This window comes from Rhinopithecus roxellana, chromosome 15 (assembly GCF_007565055.1).
Source record: "Rhinopithecus roxellana isolate Shanxi Qingling chromosome 15, ASM756505v1, whole genome shotgun sequence".
NCBI lineage: Eukaryota > Metazoa > Chordata > Mammalia > Primates > Cercopithecidae > Rhinopithecus > Rhinopithecus roxellana.
This window is the reverse complement of record NC_044563.1, coordinates 117,673,059-117,690,329: the sequence shown is the minus strand read 5'-3', so window position 1 is coordinate 117,690,329 and position 17,271 is coordinate 117,673,059. Positions and strand designations below refer to the sequence as shown.

The following is a 17,271-nucleotide window of genomic DNA, read 5'->3' as shown; positions in this document are numbered from 1 at the left end:
GCCTATTACGAGCCAGAAGCTGTTCTGGACACTGAGAAACAGGGATGAAGAATAAACAGATCCAAGCCTTCCTGAGAGTAACCTCCCCAGGTTTCATGGATGAGGAAACTGAAGGTCGTCCCGACTCAGGCTCATGGCTCCGACCCAGGCTTCTGTGGCTGGAGGGCAGCACCTTACTTAGAAGTTCCAGTGCGCGGGGAGCAGTCTGCGGGTCGGCTGTCCGGCTGCGCGCGCCGCCTGGGCCTCTCCAGTGCCCCGCCTGGCTCTGCATCCACCCCCAGCCCGACCCACACGTGGGTTCCCGCACGTCCGCCGGCCCCCCCCGCTGACGTCAGCATAGCTGTTCCACTTAAGGCCCCCCCCAGCGCTCGGCTCAGAGTGCTGCAGCCACTGCCGCCGATTCCGGATCTCATTGCCGCGTGTCCCGGACGACCGCCTGACGTGCATTCCCGGTACGGTAGGGCCCTGCGCGCACTGCGCCGGCGGGATGGCGCGTGGAGCGAACTGCCTCCGGCTCTGCTGGCCTCCGCTGCTCGCGAAGGGGTTTCTACTCCCGTGAGGTGAAGGACCTGCTCTCCAGAAGCGCAGCCCCGAGACCTCGGCGGTGGCGCACACCACGCATGTGTTCGGAGCTCGCCGCGCTCTGCTTTTGCTCTAAGCGGGAACCATGCCTTCTGGCAGCGCTGGGGAACCGAGGAGGTGGCCACACCCAACCAGGGGTTGAAAGCCCGGGCGGATGCGGAACAACGAGATGATAGGCCTCAAGGGTGGGGGCGATACCGCTGGGCTCGAAATCGGCGGTCAGTGTAAAACTCGAGGTCCAGTTCCCGGAGCCCATAGAGCCAAAAAAGCCTCAGCTTGTCCGGGGCGGGTTCTTGGAAGCCGGAAAGCGGCTGAGTACCACGCGGCTTGCATTTTTCTCTTGGGACGCTCGAGAGGTGGGCTGCGTGAGGGCGGCTGCTGCCTGCAGATTATAGGGCACACTTTGCGCATTTGTTAAGGAGCTACTGGTGTATCTCGGGCTGCGCTAAAGCACGGCGCATGCAAAGATGAAGCAGGCAGCATGCCAGCCCTCCCGCACCTCACGACATTCAGTTGAGTAGGATCCGCCGGTACCAACTCTTTAACAAACGGGGAGACCTAAAGCTAGGAGACAGTCAGGGATCTCTAAGTTCCCGGTGAGTAGGCGGCAGAGGTGAGCAGTAGAACTCGTTTTTGCATGTCTCTCGCCGCTGGACGCACCCTTCCCTCACCCCATGCCCTCCCACCTCCGCTCCTACATTGAAAGTAGCATTGGATCCTGGGGCCGTTAGTGAAGCTAGCAGGTGTCCGCAGGAACTCCCTTCCCCCTGCCAGGCTAGAAACTTTACAAGGCTGTCTAGAAATAGCAGTGATTTGTAAGGAGAGACCCGACTCCAGCTTGGTGGCTCTGGGCTGCCTGCCTAGAGGTCCTCTCGGGTTTTTGCCCTTTGGAGTGGTGCCAAAACTAGACGTGATACTTTGGGGATGCAGCCTGTGATATTCCCTCCAGCGAATGCAGTGCAGGGTTGGATTAACACGGTGGAAAGAATTCGAGGGTTCCATCAAGTAGCTATTAACTCTAGGGCTGCAGGCCTCAGGTCCTCTGCAGCTATTTCTACACTCCCTGTACTCAAACAATTTCTTCATACTGGGCCTGACAGGCCTTTGCAACAAGGATCACTGTAGAAGCCACACCGTGCGCCTCCCTCTGGGTTGGTTAACAGGCCCTGGTTTCTAGTATTGAGATTTAAAGTCTGGCGCTGACTGCGCGCCAGACCTGGGAGGCTGCCAGCTAGGCTTCACGTTGCTCGCGTCTCTTTCGGGGCATTCTTTAGGTCTGAAGTCTGAATCCCAGCTCCCTCCGTCTCACTGAGCTGGATAGCTCCAGATTGCCTCGGCTTGCGGGGCGGGGCTTCTCAGGCTTCTGGCGTCTGGCCCGTTGCCCGCTTCCCAATGGCCGGAGGCCGCTAGGGTAATCGGCTTCGCCCCCCCCCCCCGCGCTCTGTAATGCGCATGCGCACGCACACAAGTTTCCTGGGCCCGCCCATCTTCCGGATTTGGGCGGGGCGTAAAAGCGGGGCGGTCTGAAGCCACAGCTATTAGTCTGATTTCCGCCCACCTTTCGGAGCACGGAGAACCACAAAGCGCGCATGCGCGCGGCTCACCGCACGATTCGGTGCCTTGGGCTCGAGCTTTGTGGCAGTTAATGGCTTTTCTGCACATACCTCTGGTTTTTACTTGAAGCCTGGCTGTGTCCTTGCTGTAGGAGCAGGAGTGGCTCAAAGTGATCTTGTCTGAGGAAAGGCCAGCCCCACTTGGGGTTAATAAACCGCAATGGGTGAGCCCTCAGGAGGCTATACTTACACCCAAACGTCGATATTCCTTTTCCACGCTAAGGTATGGGCCTTCACTCTTCACCGACCCTGTCATTAGGCCTTTCAGCTCTCTTTGGCAACCATTAGGTTTTTTTCCCCTCCCTTTTTAGTCATCTCTTGTGATTTTATAGTGGCAAATACCCCCGAAGGAAGTAAAATAGCTTTAAAAAAAATCTCTTGGTTAACAAACATTAAAGGGGATGTAGTGACACTAAATGTTTTTCCCCCTATAGATTCCTTTTGGTTCCAAGTCCAACATGGCAACTCTCAAGGATCAGCTGATTCATAATCTTCTAAAGGAAGAACAGACTCCCCAGAATAAGATTACAGTTGTTGGGGTTGGTGCTGTTGGCATGGCCTGTGCCATCAGTGTCTTAATGAAGGTAAGTGAGAATCTACCACACTGGAAGCCCATACCTTGACCCCGTCTTCTGCCCCCACTCCCGCCCCTAGAATTGTATTACTACGTTTCATATAACAATATTTAGATTTATGCACTCATTCAGATAACTTTCTGTGAAACAAACTTTGGAAATATGATGATACACCAAAAGTGTATCTGAAATTAAAAAGAATCAAAGGTCATCAGGCTGGAGACCCAGTTCCTAAAATTCATTATTCTGTATTAACATGCATGGATTGACTACCAATGAAAAGGAAGGGTCCATGACTTTAAATGAGCCAAAATTCTTTTAAAGTGATTTTTGAATTGAAAATGACACATATGATAAAATTATATGGGAAATCTTAAGTTCTCCTACCCAAACCTCATTGCCCCTATGCCTTAGGTAGCAATTTTGTTATCAATTATGGAACTAAAATTTCATTAGAAAAAGAAATTGTGAGTAAAGCCCTCCTTATTACACTATTGAAACCTGATTTATATTTAAAGAAGTCGAGGCAGCTTACAACATGAAAATGTCTGAGGCCGGGCGCGGTGGCTCACGCCTGTAATCCCAGCACTTTAGGAGGAGGCCCAGGTGGGCAGATCACGAGGTCAGGAGATGGAGACCATCCTGACTAACACGATGAAAGCCCATCTCTACTAAAAATACAAAAAGTAGCCGGGTGTGCTGGCACACACCTATAGTCCCAGCTACTTGGGAGGCTGAGGCAGGAGAACTGCTTGAACACGGGAGGTGGAGGTTGCAGTGAGCCAAGATAGCACTACTGTACTCCAGTCTGGGCGACAGTGAGACTCCATTTCAAAAAAAAAAAAAAAATCTGAAGTTCAGATGTGGAGTTTCTAATACAAATGAATTCTGGGTTCTGAATAGAAATGGATTCAAGTGAGAAGGGACTAAAGGCAGAAATGAGCTATGAAAAGGCCTTGTAACAACACAGGTGACTCTACATATGTTCTTAGGAAAGGCCACATAATACACAAACTTTTATTCCTTACCCACTTAATGAGAAATTGATGCTGTTTTCCTCACACCTACAAACCGCCTATGGATTTTCTCTGTGATGGCCTCTGGCTCAGGTGTGGGTAAGAAGAGTAACTGCCACTCATTATATTGTAGATGATTTAGGGATAGATCTGCAGCTCGAATAACTTTTTTGGTAATGATAGACCACATCCATTTGTATTAAAGCTGTTATTGGTGCTCCTGGCCTGAAATGCAACTATTAACTTTTAGAGTTGCAACTATAAGGATATTTTTTGCCAATATTATACACTGCACAAACCTTTTTATCCATAACTGTTAGTATTGGTTCATATATGGAATCAACCAGGGAATAGTTCAGATTCCATCTCTGAAAGATGGGTGGAAATCAGACTTTTTAACTTTAATTTTTTGAGATGGAATCTCGCTTTGTTGCCCTGGCTGGAGTGCAGTTGCAGGGTCTTGGCTCACTTGACCTCCCGGGTTCAAGCAATTCTCCTGTCTTAGCCTCCCGGGTAGTTGGGACTACAGGTGCCCACCAACACACCGAGCTAATTTTTGTAGTTTTAGTAGAGATAGGCCTTCACCATATTGGCCAGGTTGGTCTTTTTTTTTTTTTTTTTTTCTGAGATGGAGTCTCACCCTGTCACCCAGGCTGGAGTTCAGTGGCACAAACTTGACTCACTGCAAGCTCTGCTGACTGGGTTCATGCCTTTCTCCTGTCTCACCCGCCCACCACCACTCCCGGCCAATTTTTATATTTTTAGTAGAGACAGGGGTTTCACCGTGTTAGCCAAGATGGTCTTAATCTACTGACCTCGTGATCCGCCTGCCTGGGCCTCCCAAAGTGATGGGATTACAGGTGTGAGCCACCGCCCCTGGCCTGGCCAGGCTGGTCTTGAACTCCTGACCTCAAGTGATCCGCCCACCTTGGCCTCCCAAAGTGTTGGGATTACAGATGTGAGTCACTATGCCCTGCCAGAATATTTGCTGATTTCAAGTCTTGATACTGGTCAATATCACCTAGTTAAATGAATAACAACCTAACATTGGTGTGTAGGATGGAATTTGAGAGAGTAGATAGGGCAGTTTTATATAATTGGAAGTTATTCTAGCAACTGCCAATCCAGTGTTCTGCTTCCACATCTGCAGTGGTGGAACTCCTATAGAGCTTGCTTCAGTGGGGAGACAGGGCTGGAGAGAGGGTCAATGCTATCTACATATGGAGTAATCTGTAAGTCAGCTTTTGAAATGGGGTGCCCTCTACTTTGAAGTATATCTTGATACTGTGCTAATAAAGTAACAAAACTCTCCTACGCCAGAAATACAGAAATTTTTCATGCTTCTCTTAAAATCTAGATGTGGCAATTTTCCATTTAACTAAATATTTTATGTCTTTTAGGACTTGGCAGATGAACTTGCTCTTGTTGATGTCATCGAAGACAAATTGAAGGGAGAGATGATGGATCTCCAACATGGCAGCCTTTTCCTTAGAACACCAAAGATTGTCTCTGGGAAAGGTTGATTTCAACAAGTTTATATTATAATCCATGAGACTTAAATTCTTTTTTCAGATGGTCTCTCTTTGTTGCTTAGGGTAGAGTGCAGTTGCAAATTATGGCTCACTGCAGCCTCGAACCCTGGGCTCAAGCAATCCTCCTTCCACTTCATTACCCCCTCCCCCTCACGAAGAAGCTGGGACTATAGGGCATGCTACCATGCCCAGCTATTTTTTTTACTTTTGTGGAGATGGGGACTCACTGTGTTGCCCAGGCCTGTCTTGAACCACTGGGTTCAAGTGATCCTTCCTCATTAGCCTTCCAAAGTACTGGGATTGCAGGTGTGAACCACTGTGCCCAACCTTAGACTTAAATGCTTTATCAGGCTTGAAATCGTAGCTCTTTGAAGATTTTGTTTTAAATGCAGAGTACAAGAGCCTGGGAACAATTTCACTTGGGTGACTGTGAACATCAAAGTTTCAATTTCTAGTAAATGGTTTAAAATAGAAATCCAATTTGTCCATGCTATGGAAACCACCTGAATTAGAATGTAATGAGTAAAGCTTAAATCTTAGGTCTGTATTTAACCACATTGTGTTACTTTCTTGCCCCCCACATCCTTTCACAGGCGCAACACAAAGTTGAGAATAGGGTAAATAAATGAGCCTGTTCAGCCAGTATTCTTGACTTGACCCTTTCACACTTAACAGCACCAGTCAGGAAACCTGAATGTGAGCCCAAATAGTGTGTACTTTTGTACCTGAAAATCACTGGCCACCTCGCTAATGGGCAACTCCCTTCATTGCTGGCTTAACTTTCTTGTGCCATAGGGTATCTAGAAGCAAAATATGCTTGTTAAGTATAAAGCTGTCTCTGCTTAGAAATAAGTCCCCCTACCACCACCACCACCACCACCATCAAACACACACACACACACACAAACTGCCTGTTCCTGGACTGATAGGACACGAGTTAAGTAAAAACAAGAGTATGGAAAAGTGTGAACGTTGAGCTTAGGTACCAAAAATTTTGAGGATATGTAAAAAATTAATAGGAGAATCAAATAATAAACTTGATTCCCTCCAGCTCCCCCTAATTGTAGTTACATAACGTTACAACTTGACTAAAACTAGAATACAAGGAAGGTATTGACATGCTCTTCCTCCATTTAAGAAACCATAATGATAAAACTCTAAAAACAACAAGAAAGGTCTGTGGGGCACTTATGGAACAAATTTTTGCTGCTTAGGTAAAATTTATTCTAAAGGCCTTAATCTGGTCATTTCCCTTTTCTCTAGACTATAGTGTAACTGCAAACTCCAAGCTGGTCATTATCACGGCTGGGGCACGTCAACAAGAGGGAGAAAGCCGTCTTAATTTGGTCCAGCGTAACGTGAACATCTTTAAATTCATCGTTCCTAATGTTGTAAAATATAGCCCGAACTGCAAGTTGCTTATTGTTTCAAATCCAGGTGAGCCTTTTAACTGCGTAAAAATTGACAAGCTATAGTAAAACTGATAGTATATGATATGTGTGTATATATGTATCTATTTTAATATTTTAAAATATTATTTAAAAAATACATATTTTGAGACGGAGTTTCGCTCTTGTAGCCCAGGTTGGAGTGCAGTGGCACAATCTCAGCTCACTGCAACCTCTGCCTCCTGGGTTCAAGTGATTCTCTTGCCTCAGCCTCTCAAATAGCTGGGATTACACGCGCCTGCCACCATGCGTGGCTAATTTTTTATATTTTTAGTAGAGACAGGGTTTCACAGTGTTGGCCAGGCTGGTTTTGAACTCCTGGCCTCAAGCAGTCCACCTGTCTCGGCCTTCCAAAGTGCTAGGATTACAGGCATGAGCCACTGTGCCCAGCCACGCATATTTATTGATTTATTTATTTTTCATGTTTCACTTCCCTTCTAAGGAGATTTGTGTTTTTTTTGTTTTGTTTTGTTTTTTTTTAATAATTAATTTTAAAACATTAAAGGGAATACAATGCCTTTAAATGTAGTTGGAGCTTAAAATTACCTGCCCAAGATCTTGGATAAGGGATAAGTTTGTGAATAATTGCTATTCTCTTTTTTTTTTTTTTTTTTTTTTTGAGACAGTCTCACTTTGTAGCCCAGGCTGGAGTACAGTGGTTTGATCTTGGCTCACTGCAACCTCTGCCTCCTGGGTTCAAGCAATTCTCCGGCTTCAGCCTCCCAAGTAGTTGGGATTACAGGCACGTGCCACCATGCTCGGCTGATTTTTTTAGTAGAGACAGGGTTTCACCATGTTGCCCAGGCTGGTCTCAAATTCCTGAGCTCAGGTGATCCATCTGCCTCGGCCTCCCAGAGTATTAGGATTACAGGTGTGAGCCACTGTGCTCGGGCCCATAATTAATTGTCTCTTAGTTGATACACAGTTTATTTTCATAAAACTGTTACTATACTTTTTTTTGAGACCACATCTCACTCTGCCACCCAAGCTGGAGGGCAATGGGATGATCATGGCAGCTTTGACCTACTAGGCTCAAGTGATTCCTCCTTCCTCGGCCTCTTAAGTAGCTAGGACTGCAGGTGTGCACCAATATGCCTGGCTAGTTTTTTAAGGTTTTTTGTAGAGATGGGGTTTTGCTATGTTGCCCAAGCTGGTCTTGAACTGCTGGCCTCAGGCAGTCCTCCCACCTCAGCCTCCCAAAGTGTTGGGATTACAGGTGTGAGCTGTCATGCCCAGCCAAAACTATACTTTTTGAATACTAATGGACTTGATATACATAGTATAGAGGCTTAAAAAATATTAACAAAATTATGGGTTAGCCATGATCAATATCAAGATCCATACAAAGCCATATATCTGGAGTAGCCTATCATTATCTAACGATCACCTAGTATCTGCTTAACTGTTTTCTTCATAGTAAGGATACCTTTTTGTGTATGGGGAGGGATAATGGGTGACTTTTATTTTCTCCTTTTTCATAGTGGATATCTTGACCTACGTGGCTTGGAAGATAAGTGGTTTTCCCAAAAACCGTGTTATTGGAAGTGGTTGCAATCTGGATTCAGCCAGATTCCGTTACCTGATGGGGGAAAGGCTGGGAGTTCACCCATTAAGCTGTCATGGGTGGGTCCTTGGGGAACATGGAGATTCCAGTGGTAAGCATAAGTTATTTTCTTTTTGTTTTTGAAAAGATGATATAAAAAGTCAGTGAGCATTGTATTATTCAATTAGAGCCTAATCAAATATCCATTCAGTAGGATAGAATGGTTTCCTGAAACCTAGTATTTTGTATAATTATATGTTAAGAATTGTTAAGATTGTTGCCATTTTATATGGCATTTTATGGCTAGGGGGATGGGGAATGAAATTTCTCTTCTTACCTGTGGATATCTTAAGACTATAGTTCCTTAGGATGACTTCAGTCATTTAATATCACAGCTGTTTATACTTGACTTGTACTGCCTGGCCCTGAAAATGTCAGCAAATCCAAATGGAGTACACAAAAGTTATATTATTATCACAGTTGAAAAATGTTATGATTTGGTTCTGTATGCTAAGAAAACCCCCCTTATGTTCTCATACTATCTTTATATTTCAAATATACGTGGGTTAAACATTTCAATTGGCCAGAGAAACAGGTTAGAATACAGTGAAAATTCCTAGTTTTATATAACGTAAGTAAATGAAAATCTAATCTAAAAGTGAGTAATGACTGCTTTAGTAGTCTTGACCATCTACCAAAATTGAGTATTCCTCCTCCGAAGATAAGAGTTAGAAAAATGAATCATAATTACTAATCTGTTGGTACATGAAAATAAATGTAGTCTGTACTGTTTCTTTTAGTGCCTGTATGGAGTGGAATGAATGTTGCTGGTGTCTCCCTGAAGACTCTGCACCCAGATTTAGGGACTGATAAAGATAAGGAACAGTGGAAAGAGGTTCACAAGCAGGTGGTTGAGAGGTAACCTTTCAATTTGGCAACACAGAATATTAACATTTACTGTTTTTATTTAAAAGGTTAAAATTGTAATAGCATTTGCATTTGAGAACTTTTTGCTAGAGAGAAAACTTGTGGTTTTTTGTTTTTTTTTTTGAGACGAAATCTCGCTCTTTCCCACAGGCTGGAGTGCAGTGGCGCAATCTTGGCTCACTGCAACCTCCACCTCCTGGGTTCAGGTGATTCTCCTGCCTCAGCCTCCTGAGTAGCTGGGACTGCAGGCATGTGCCACCATACCCGGCTAATTTTTTGTATTTTTAGTAGAGATAGGGTTTCACCATGTTAGCCAGGATGGTCTTGATCTCCTGACCTCGTGATCTGCTTGCCTCAGCCTCCCAAAGTGCTGGGATTACAGGTGTGAACCACCATACCTTTTTTTTTTTTTTTTTTTGAGACAGCATCTCACTCTGTTGCCCAGGCTTGAGTAAAGTGGTACCATCTCTGCTCACTGCAGCCTATGCCTCCTGGGTTCAAGTGATTCTCCTGCCTCAGCCTCCCAAGTAGTTGGAACTACAGGCGTTCACCACCATGCCCAGCTAATTTTTGTATTTTTAGTAGAGACGGGGTTTCACCATGTTGGCCAGGCTGGTCTCAAATTCCTGACCTCAGGTGATCTGCCCGCCCTAGCCTCCCAAAGTGCAGGGATTACACACATGAGCCACCTTACCTGGCTGAGAAAACTTGTTTTCTTAAGCTTTGTTAAGATCATACTATAAAAACATTCTTAAAAAAAAAAAAGAATGGACTTCACCTTGCAAGGCCCAGGCCCCAAGGCCCTAGGATCACTTGAGCTCAGGAGTTCAAGACCGGCCTGAGCAACAGGGTAAAACCCTGTCTCTGCAATAAATACAACAGTTAGCCAGGTGTGGTGGTGAACACCTGTGGTCTTAGCTACTCAAGGGGCTGAGGCAGGAGGATCGCCTGAGCCTGGGAGGTCAAGGCTGCAGTGAAGCGAGATCCTGCCACTGCACTCCAGCCTGCTAGCCTGGGTGACAGAGTGAGAGCCTGTCTCAAAAGAAAAAAAAATTATTGAAATAGGGAAGCTTTCAACTTGGTGGCATTATTTACCTTTGTGGTCCTGTGTGGACGTCAGGTCTATAGAATTAAAAAACGAATCATAATCTTTAGTTCATGACATATTCTCATGATTAGTCAAGCAAGGCCCTCCTGTTTGTATTTGTTTAATTAAATAAAACCTGTGAACCCACCACCCAGCTCAAGAAAGAAACACTGATGATATCTGTCAAATAACATTGTTGAATCAGAATTTAGTATTCCGCTGGTGTTTAGAAATAAGTAGATTCTGTATTCTTTCCCCCAGCTATTCCTCTGTCCCCCTCATGCTCCCACTTGACATAATCCTGAGTTAAGAATGCTATGTTGTCTTGGATTTCTTTTTAAAATTCAATATTATATTTTTAAGAATTATCCCATTTTTTTTTACAAGTAGCTATAGTTTATTTTTTGATACCTATGTAATATTCCATTGTATCAGTATACCATGATTTATCCATTCTTCTGTTGGAGGACATTGGAAAGATTGTCATGTTTTTGCTATTACTAACAGTACTGTTAATGAATATCCCTAGCGTACATGTGCAAGAGTTGTTCTTGGTATAATGCAACATTTTGGCATTATTTACTGTAAAACATGTGTTAATGAAAACTTTGTTTTTCTTTCTTTCTTCCACCCTGCTTTTTCTCCCCTGACCTATGGTTTCCTACCCTCCAGTGCTTATGAGGTGATCAAACTCAAAGGCTACACATCGTGGGCCATTGGACTCTCTGTAGCAGATTTGGCAGAGAGTATAATGAAGAATCTTAGGCGAGTGCACCCAGTTTCCACCATGATTAAGGTAGGTCTGTGTAGTGATACACTGTATTTGATACTTGATAATTTGACTACAAAAAAAGTCTTATTCAATTATGCTGAGGTAGGTGGAAGACTGTAAAAGAAATAAACTATCTTTCCATTGGGGAAAATAGAAATTATATTCAAGTTAGCGTTCTGTTACTATTTTTAATGACTTTCTTTTATACTATTCATTAAGTCATAACTGAAAACCTGGAAAGGAATTTCTCCCTATCAAAGTTTTTTATTTTTTTGAGACAGTCTTCTGTCGTCCAGGCTGGAGAGTAGTGGCCAATCAATTTTTGTATTCTTAGTAAAGACGGGAGTTTCACCACATTGGCCAGGCTGGTCTCGAACTCCTGACCTCGTGATCCACCCGCCTTGGCCTCCCAAAATGCTGGGATTACAGGTGTGAGCCACTGCACCCTGCCTCAAGTTGTATTTTAAAATCTTCATAATTAGGCCACACGCAGTGACTCACAGCTGTAATGCCAGCACTTTGGAAGGCCAAGGGCAGGAGAATCGCTTGAGCCCAGGTGTTTGAGACCACCCTAGGCAGTATAGTGAGACCTATCGAAAAAATAGTGTCTCTATTGAAAAAAAAAAAGGGCCAGGTGCAGCAGCTGATGCCTGTAATCCCAGCACTTTGGGAGGCCAAGGGGTGGATCACCTGAGGTCAGTAGTTCAAGACCAGCCTGACCAACATGGTGAAACCCTGTCTCTACTAAAAATATAAAATTAGCTGGGCGTGGTAGCACAAGCCTGTAATCCCAGCTACTTGGGAGGCTGAGGCAGGAGAATCATTTGAACGCAGGAGGCGGAGGTTGCAGTGAGCTGAGATCGCACCACTGCCCTCCAGCCTGGGCAACAAGAGCAAAACTCCATCCAAAAAAAAAAAAAAAAAGCGGCTGGGCTCTGGCTCATGCCTGCAATCCCAGCACTTTGGGAGGCCAAGAGGTGGATCACCTGAGGTCAAGAGTTTGAGACCAGCCTGGCCAACATGGTGAAACCCCGTCTCTACTAAAAATACAAAAATTAGCCAAGTGTGGTGGCGCACGCCTGTAGTCCCAGAAGGCTGAAGCAGGAGAATCACTTGAACCCTGGAGGTGGAGGTTGCGGTGAGCTGAGATTGTTTGTGCCACTGCACTCTAGCCTGGGTGACAGAGCAAGACTCTGCCTAAAAAAAAAAAAAAAAAAAAATGCTTTATAATTATAGAGACTGTAAGTCTTGAGAAACCGTAGAATGCATAGACAAAATGTAAGATTTTTTTTTTTTCATTTCATCTTCAGGGTCTCTATGGAATAAAGGATGATGTCTTCCTTAGTGTTCCTTGCATTTTGGGACAGAATGGAATCTCAGACCTTGTGAAGGTGACTCTGACTCCTGAGGAAGAGGCCCGTTTGAAGAAGAGTGCAGATACACTTTGGGGAATCCAAAAAGAGCTGCAATTTTAAAGTCTTCTGATGTCATAGCATTTCACTGTCTAGGCTACAACAGGATTCTAGTTGGAGGTTGTGCATGTTGTCCTTTTTATCTGATCTGTAATTAAAGCAGTAATATTTTAAGATGGACTGGGAAAAGCATTAACTCCTGAAGTTAGAAATAGGAATGGTTTGTGAAATCCACAGCTATATCCTGATGCTAGATGGTATTAATCTTGTGTAGTCCTAAACTGGTTAGTGTGAAATAGTTCTGACGCACCACTGCCAATTCTGTACATGCTGCATTTGCCCCTTGGGCCAGGTGGATGTTTACTGTGTGTTATATAATTTCCTGGCTCCTTCACTGAACATGCCTAGTCCAACATTTTTTCTCAGTCAGTCACATCCTGGGATCCAGTGTATAAATCCAGTATCGTATGTCTTGTGCGTAATTGTTCCAAAGGAGCTTATTTTGTGAACTATATATATCAGTAGTGTACATTACCATATAACATAAAAAGATCTACATATAAACAATACAACCAACTATCCAAGTGTTATACCAACTAAAACTTTACCCCAATAAACCTTGAACAGTGACTACTTTGGTTAATTCATTATATTAGGATATAAAGTCATAAAGCTACTAGTTATTATATTAATTTGGAAATATTAGGCTATTCTTGGGCAGCCCTGCAATAATTTTTTCTAAAAGGGATATTATTGACTAATAGCAGAGGATGTAATAGTCAACTGAGTTGTACTGGTACCACTTCCATTATAATAAGTCCCAAAGTATTATATATTTGATAATGCTAATCATAATTGGAAAGTAACATTCTATATGTGAATGTAAAATTTATTTGCCAACTGAATAGAGGCAATGGTAGTTTGTCACTATAGGGAACACAGATTTTTGAGATCTTTTGCCCTCTGGAAGCCGGTAACAATTAAAAACAATTTTAAGGCCGGGTGCGATGGCTCATGCCTATAATCCCAGCACTTTGGGAAGCCCAGGTGGGCTGATCACTTGAGGCCAGGAGTTAGGGACCAGCCTGGCCAACACAGCAAAACCACATCTGTTAAAAAAAAGTACCCTTCGTGGTTGTCTACGAATGTTTTCTGTACATTTTTCTGGAAATATAACTGTGACCCTTATACAGGCCTGAAAACCATACTTGTAAAGGTTAACTGAACAACATTATTGTCATTCCCAACTCCAAGATCTTTTTCCAAAGATTATTTCCTGAGAACTAGTTAAGAGAAGGAATTATCTTAAAGCATGGTTGTCCAACCTTTTGCTTTCCCTGAGCCACATTGGAAGAATTGTCTTGAGCCACACATTAAATACACTAACACGTGCCAGGTGTGATGGCTCACCTATAATCCCAGCGCTTGGGGAGGCTGAGGTGGGTGGATCACTTGACGCCAGGAGTTCAAGACCAGCATGGCCAACATGATGATACCCCATTTCTACTAAAAAGAGAAAAATTAGCCAGGCATGGTGGCCTGTACTTGTAACCCCAGCTATTTGGGAAGCTGAAGCACAAGAGGCTGAGCTGAGAGGATCGCTTGAACCCAGGAGGCAGAGATTGCAGTGAGCCAAGATGGCACCACTGCTCTCGGGCCTGGGCAACAGAGCAAGACTGTCTCAATAAAAATTAAATACATTAACACTAATTGTAGCTGATGAGCTAAAAAAAAAAGTTCATAATCTGATACCCACCAATACCTAAAGAGTCCTCACATTCAAGGAGTTGGACACAGCTATAAAGTGTATCATACTGTGGATTTTTAGTGTATTCATATAGTTGGCAACCATCACCAGTATCTAATCTTAGAATGTAGGCTGGGTGTGGTGGCTTGGGATCCCAGCACTTTAGGAGGCCAAGGTGGGTGGATTGCTTGAGCCCAGGAGTTCGAGACCAGTCTGGACAACATGGCAAAAGTCTGTCTACAAGAAAAAAAAAAATTAGCCAGGCGTGGTGGTGGGCGCCTGTAGTCCTAGCTGCATGGGAGGCTGAGGTGGGAGGATCCTTTGAGCCCAGGAGGTAGAGGTTGCAGTGAGCCAAGATCCCGCCACTGTACTCCAGCCTGGGTGACAGAGTGAGACCCTGTCTCAAAAAAAAAAAATTTTAATTAGCACAAAAAGAAGCCTGTACTTAATCCTGTAGCCTTTTGTTTTTTTGTTTTTTTTTTTTTTGAGACAGAGTCTCGTTCTGTTGCCCAGGCTGGAGTGCAGTGGCGTGATCTCGGCTCACTGCAAGCTCCGCCTCCCGGGTTCACGTCATTCTCCTGCCTCAGCCTCCCGAGTAGCTGGGACTACAGGCGCCCGCCACCTCGCCCGGCTAGTTTTTCATATTTTTTTTAGTAGAGACGGGGTTTCACCGTGTTAGCCAGGATGGTTTCGATCTCCTGACCTCGTGATCCGCCTGTCTCGGCCTCCCAAAGTGCTGGGATTACAGGCTTGAGCCACTGCACCCGGCCTGCCTTTTGTAAACTGAGTCACCTTCAGTCTTTAAAATTTTTTAAATTTACATTACTTTTATATTATTTGATACAATAAATTAGCCAATACTAACATGACTGAAAAATAATGCTTAAGTGAAATTGATTCTATTACTCTTTCATGAATTTTCAAATGCAATCTTGTAAAACTTCCTTGCTTATGGGCAAAATAAATGTTCTAGGTTCACTTTGTACTTTTCTGCCCCAGGCATGAAGTAGGCCAACTCTACAAGGAGCCTTGATTTTTTTTTTTCTTTCTTAGTAACCTTGGGAACTAAATTAAGCAGGCCTTATCCCCATCTCAAAGAAGTTGCCAGTTAGTGTAGAAGCAAATGTGATGCTCAGAACATGGTTCTACTTCCATTTTTTTCCCCCATGTTGCCAAAATAAAACTCAGTACTTCAAAGCCATGTTCTTTAAAAATTATTTAAAATTTTTTTTATTTTGGCTGGGTGCAGTGGCTCATGCCTGTAATCCCAGCACTTTGGGAGGCCAAGGCAGGCAGATCACAAGGTCAGGAGATCGAGACCATCCTGGCTAACACGGTGAAACCCCGTCTCTACTAAAAATAGAAAAAATTAGCCAGGCGTGGTGGCGGGCGCCCATAGTCCCAGCTACCTGGGAGGCTCAGGCAGGAGAATGGTGTGAACCCAGAGGTGGAGCTTGCAGTAAACCAAGATCGCACCACTGCATTCCAGCCTGGGTGAGTGTGCGAGACTCTGTCTCAAAAAAAAAAATTATTTGTATTTTTTAGAGAAGAGATGGGGGGGGGTCTCCCTATGTTGCCCAGGCTGGTCTTGAACTCCTGGGCTGAAGTGCTCCTTGTGCTTCGGCCTCCCAAAGCGCTGTGCTGGTGTTGCAGGTGTGAGCCACCATGTCTGGCCTCAAAATTCTTTAGTGAGTACCTACTATACTTTGGTAAATGTTGCAATGTACAATAATAAATAAAGACAAATTTTGGTTTTCCTAAAGTTACTGCAATCAAGTAAGCGAAATGTTAAGTAAGTTTGGAGTATTTGGGCAGGGATGGATGAAGAGCCAGTTCTAGTCACCTAGCATCAATTTGGCCACCACCAAGCTGATACCTTCCTTGGCCGCCAGGGGCCTGAGGCAGGTGTAGAGCTTAAATTTCCAGTCCATTCAGGCCAGCAATCTCCCTCTCAGTCTGGGAATAAATGAGGTTGCTGTGGAGGTATAGGACCAAGTGGTTGCTGCTCCTGTCTGCTATAGGTGGCCTCTAGCTTCAGGCTAGTTGTTGGTTGAGAAAAGTGCCATGAGAGAGATATACAGGAAATGATAGTAGTTGATATTTGTCAAGGAAAGCCAGAGCATGTATGTGCAAAACTGAAAATGAGGAATTAACCTTGAGAAGGGCTAGGGAAAGAGCTTTCTTGGTTTAAAGAACAGCAAAAAGTCCTGATCCAAAAAAACTGTCCAAAGCCTAGTTGGAAGGGAGTGTATTGAGTGTCCTGACATGATATCAGAGGTGGGGGTAGGAGGCCAAATCTTGAAGATCTAGGTTGTGGTAAAAGTGGGTTACTCTATGTGTAATGGGAAGCCACTGAAGGGTTTAAAGCAGGGTTATTGTATAATCTGAACCATATTCAAAACAAATACTGACTGGGCACAGTGGTTCACACCTGTAATCCCAGCACTTTGGGAGGGCGGATCACAAGGTCAAGAGTTGGACACCATCCTGACCAATACGGTGAAACCCCATCTCTACTAAAAATACAAAAATTAGCCGGACGTGGTGGTGCATGCCTGTAGTCCCAGCTACTCGGGAGGCTGAGGCAGGAGAATTGCTTGAACCCAGATGGTGGAGGTTGCAGTGAATTGAGATCACGCCTCTGCACTCCAGCCTGGGTGACAGAGTAAGACTCTGACTCAAAAACAACAACAATAACAACACTACAGGCTATTATAAGAAAAATAAATTATATTTTGGATTTTGAAAAAGGTTCAAATGCAATACTCGACAAAAGATGGAGGAGGTTGTGTCCCCTTCTGTGAGAGAGAGAGATATATATATATGGAGTTTCTCTCGTTGCCCAGTGTGGAGTGCAGTGGCGCGATCTTGGCTCACTGCAACCTCTGCCTCCTGGGTTCAAGTGATTCTCCTGCCTCAGCCTCCCGAGTAGCTGGGACTACATGCATGTGCCACCCGTGCCCGGCTAATTTTGTATTTTCAGTAGAGACAGAGTTTTGCCATGTTGGCCAGGCTGG

At 44.4% G+C, this 17,271-nt stretch overlaps 1 protein-coding gene across 2 annotated transcripts; it reads left to right on the top strand.

The window, feature by feature from the left end:
• The first annotated feature begins 321 nt into the window (after window positions 1-321).
• Window positions 322-13,137, top strand: LOC104667647 (L-lactate dehydrogenase A chain). Of its 2 annotated transcripts, none has more exons than XM_030917153.1 (8): window positions 322-452; window positions 2,630-2,779; window positions 5,187-5,304; window positions 6,582-6,755; window positions 8,248-8,421; window positions 9,110-9,227; window positions 10,996-11,119; window positions 12,406-13,137. In XM_030917153.1, the coding sequence occupies exons 2-8, from the start codon at window positions 2,654-2,656 to the stop codon at window positions 12,568-12,570; spliced, it is 999 nt and encodes a 332-aa protein (XP_030773013.1). In that variant the 5' UTR covers window positions 322-452; window positions 2,630-2,653; the 3' UTR covers window positions 12,571-13,137. The 2 variants fall into 2 exon arrangements, with proteins under 2 accessions (XP_030773013.1, XP_030773014.1); XM_030917154.1 differs by lacking the exon at window positions 322-452 and adding an exon at window positions 2,166-2,418.
• Window positions 13,138-17,271: the final 4,134 nt, after the last annotated feature.

Coding starts and splice junctions, on each gene's coding strand:
- LOC104667647 (XM_030917154.1), top strand. CDS start 2,356: ATGGGTGAGCCCTCAGGAGGCTATACTTACACCCAAACGTCGATATTC. Junction 2,419..2,629: donor TATTCCTTTTCCACGCTAAG/GTATGGGCCTTC, acceptor TTCCCCCTATAG/ATTCCTTTTGGTTCCAAGTC. Junction 11,120..12,405: donor CAGTTTCCACCATGATTAAG/GTAGGTCTGTGT, acceptor TTTCATCTTCAG/GGTCTCTATGGAATAAAGGA.